The following is a 3114-nucleotide window of genomic DNA, read 5'->3' on the forward strand; positions in this document are numbered from 1 at the left end:
TTTTCACGGTTCTTTATTATCCAAGTGGGTCCTTCATTTAATTGTGTTCAAACCTCAAATTCAACCAAATAAAAGAGAAAGAAAATCTCCTCTTCTCGCCTTCCCTGCAACTCTACACCATTTCAATCATCAACATAGTAATCTTGATTAAGCTAAACCCAAGATTGACTGGGACCCAACCCATCAAATCTCCACTGTTGAATTTCAATTCTATCGTCAGCATTGATTGATGAATGTAGATCAAGCGTCCCAGATGAGCAAGGTTGGTGGGCACCGAGTCCATGATGAGAGAAAGTTGCAGATACATTCATAGAATGACTCCTTCAATTTGGCATCTTTTTTCACTCACAAAGGCAAAAAACAAAACAAAAGAGTCAAGATTCCTTGCCCATTTATCTACACTATCTTTGACAGCTTGCCCAAAGCTAGCTGCTTTTATTTTTATTTTCTTTTGGCCATTTGGTACAAACAAAACTTATCCCATTTCCCATTACTATCGCTCTCTCTCTCCATCTGTACCTGCACTTCTTACAATGTTTATTAATGTCTTGAAGTAATGGAACTGAATTTAGTTGGATCACAATCATTCATCTTTCCTTTCATTGCAATATACAGTAAATATATTCATTAAAGTTACTGCTTCTCCAACAAATAAATAAATAAGAACCATTGGATACCCTTTTCAATTCAACCCAAAATGGAAGAATTTTTTCTAACTATAGATTTATGATTTATCAACCTTCCATAAGTTCCACTTGATTTTAACTATCACTAATTTATTACTTTGAGCCCCTTTATTTCAAGAGGCGAATTCAATTTTCTTTTCTTCGAACCCCCAAAACAAAAATTATCATCATCTTACGAGCATTGGATATTCAACAAGGAAAAAATACGTATGTATGAACAAAGATAAAAACCAATAGAGAGCAACAAAACATAAAAGTTTACAATTAGAGCAAGATTTTTCTCATTCTCTGCAAATATTCAACATTACAAATTTATTTTTCTTCTCCCCTCATTACCAACAATACATAAAAATCTTACACCAAAAAGAAAAAATTAAAAAACCTCATAATAATTCAAGAATTAGAAGCTGCAGAACCTGAAACCCTAGGTGAAGTCACTGGAAAAAGCGGCAACAACCTCGGCTCCGCATCTCTTGGCGTGGTACTCGGTGACGGGTGCAAATAAAACCCCTTTTCTTTAATAGCTTTCTCTTCGGCTTCTCTGTCCATCTTACTACTATCTGCATGTAAACCACTCTTGTTAATATAATTAACGGGTCCGGATCGGTCAAAGGGGTCAGGTATCAACGGAGTAACCGGACTAAGAACTAGAGAAGGAAAATCAAGAATACTAGGAGAGAGAATCTCGGGTTTTCGGGGCGAAAACCCGGAAGTGATAAATGGGTTTGGGTTAAGAGGGTTGATCTTAAGGTTCTTGAGAGAATTTCTGCGTTCGTAAAGCTTGAAGCCAGATTGCTGTTGTTTTTTGGGTATAGACTTGATGGGAGGGATGTTATGGGTTTTGTTGGAATTAGGGTCGGGTTGAGATGCGGGTTTAGAAGCGAGNCACGTGAAAAAGACGGATTTCCGGAATTAAATATTTTGACAAGGAAGAAGAAGAAGAAGAGTAAAAGGATGATGATTGGGAAATAGAAACAGTGCACATGGAAGAATGAAAGGGAAAAAAAAGTGTAAAATACACACAACAGAAAACAAAAAACAAAGAAGACAAAACATAAAGAGGTCAGTAGCGTAGCCACCATGTTTTATGGCTTTTCCCAATTGAATTAATTTCACTTTCTTTTATTTCATCATCACAAGACCCACTCACTCCGTCCCCCCACCTGCACTTCCTCTCATGTCTCCATTCACTGCAGTTGGGTCTCCTTTTCAGTCAAAAAGTTTGAACTTTGAAGTGTCTCAAGTGTTAGATTCAAAGAAAGAAAGAACTCCCGTTTGGTTCATTACCTTTTACACCAACTGAAAGATTGTTTTTTTTTTTTTTTTTTTTTTTTAAAAAAAAAGAACATTTAAGTACCCACTCACTCTGGAAAAGATAAAACTCAACTGGCTACAATGGGAGATGGGACCATTTCTTTCTCTTTCTTTTCACGGTTCTTTATTATCCAAGTGGGTCCTTCATTTAATTGTGTTCAAACCTCAAATTCAACCAAATAAAAGAGAAAGAAAATCTCCTCTTCTCGCCTTCCCTGCAACTCTACACCATTTCAATCATCAACATAGTAATCTTGATTAAGCTAAACCCAAGATTGACTGGGACCCAACCCATCAAATCTCCACTGTTGAATTTCAATTCTATCGTCAGCATTGATTGATGAATGTAGATCAAGCGTCCCAGATGAGCAAGGTTGGTGGGCACCGAGTCCATGATGAGAGAAAGTTGCAGATACATTCATAGAATGACTCCTTCAATTTGGCATCTTTTTTCACTCACAAAGGCAAAAAACAAAACAAAAGAGTCAAGATTCCTTGCCCATTTATCTACACTATCTTTGACAGCTTGCCCAAAGCTAGCTGCTTTTATTTTTATTTTCTTTTGGCCATTTGGTACAAACAAAACTTATCCCATTTCCCATTACTATCGCTCTCTCTCTCCATCTGTACCTGCACTTCTTACAATGTTTATTAATGTCTTGAAGTAATGGAACTGAATTTAGTTGGATCACAATCATTCATCTTTCCTTTCATTGCAATATACAGTAAATATATTCATTAAAGTTACTGCTTCTCCAACAAATAAATAAATAAGAACCATTGGATACCCTTTTCAATTCGACCCAAAATGGAAGAATTTTTTCTAACTATAGATTTATGATTTATCAACCTTCCATAAGTTCCACTTGATTTTAACTATCACTAATTTATTACTTTGAGCCCCTTTATTTCAAGAGGCGAATTCAATTTTCTTTTCTTCGAACCCCCAAAACAAAAATTATCATCATCTTACAAGCATTGGATATCCAAAAAGGAAAAAATATGTATATATGAACAAAGATAAAAACCAATAGAGAGCAACAAAACATAAAAGTTTACAATTAGAGCAAGATTTTTCTCATTCTCTGCAAATATTCAACATTACAAATTTATT

General features: G+C 35.5%; 1 protein-coding gene across 1 annotated transcript; it reads right to left on the bottom strand.

Moving 5' to 3' along the window:
* Nucleotides 1-898: 898 nt before the first annotated feature.
* LOC116122763 (VQ motif-containing protein 4-like) lies at nucleotides 899-1598 on the bottom strand (the record flags this gene model as incomplete). The annotated part of the gene is made up of 1 exon (XM_031408573.1): nucleotides 899-1598. A coding segment is annotated over one exon (519 nt), but the record flags the coding sequence as incomplete, so codon positions are not given.
* Nucleotides 1599-3114: the final 1516 nt, after the last annotated feature.

The sequence above is a fragment of the Pistacia vera genome, unplaced genomic scaffold, assembly GCF_008641045.1.
Source record: "Pistacia vera cultivar Batoury unplaced genomic scaffold, PisVer_v2 Contig1375, whole genome shotgun sequence".
NCBI classification, from domain to species: domain Eukaryota; kingdom Viridiplantae; phylum Streptophyta; class Magnoliopsida; order Sapindales; family Anacardiaceae; genus Pistacia; species Pistacia vera.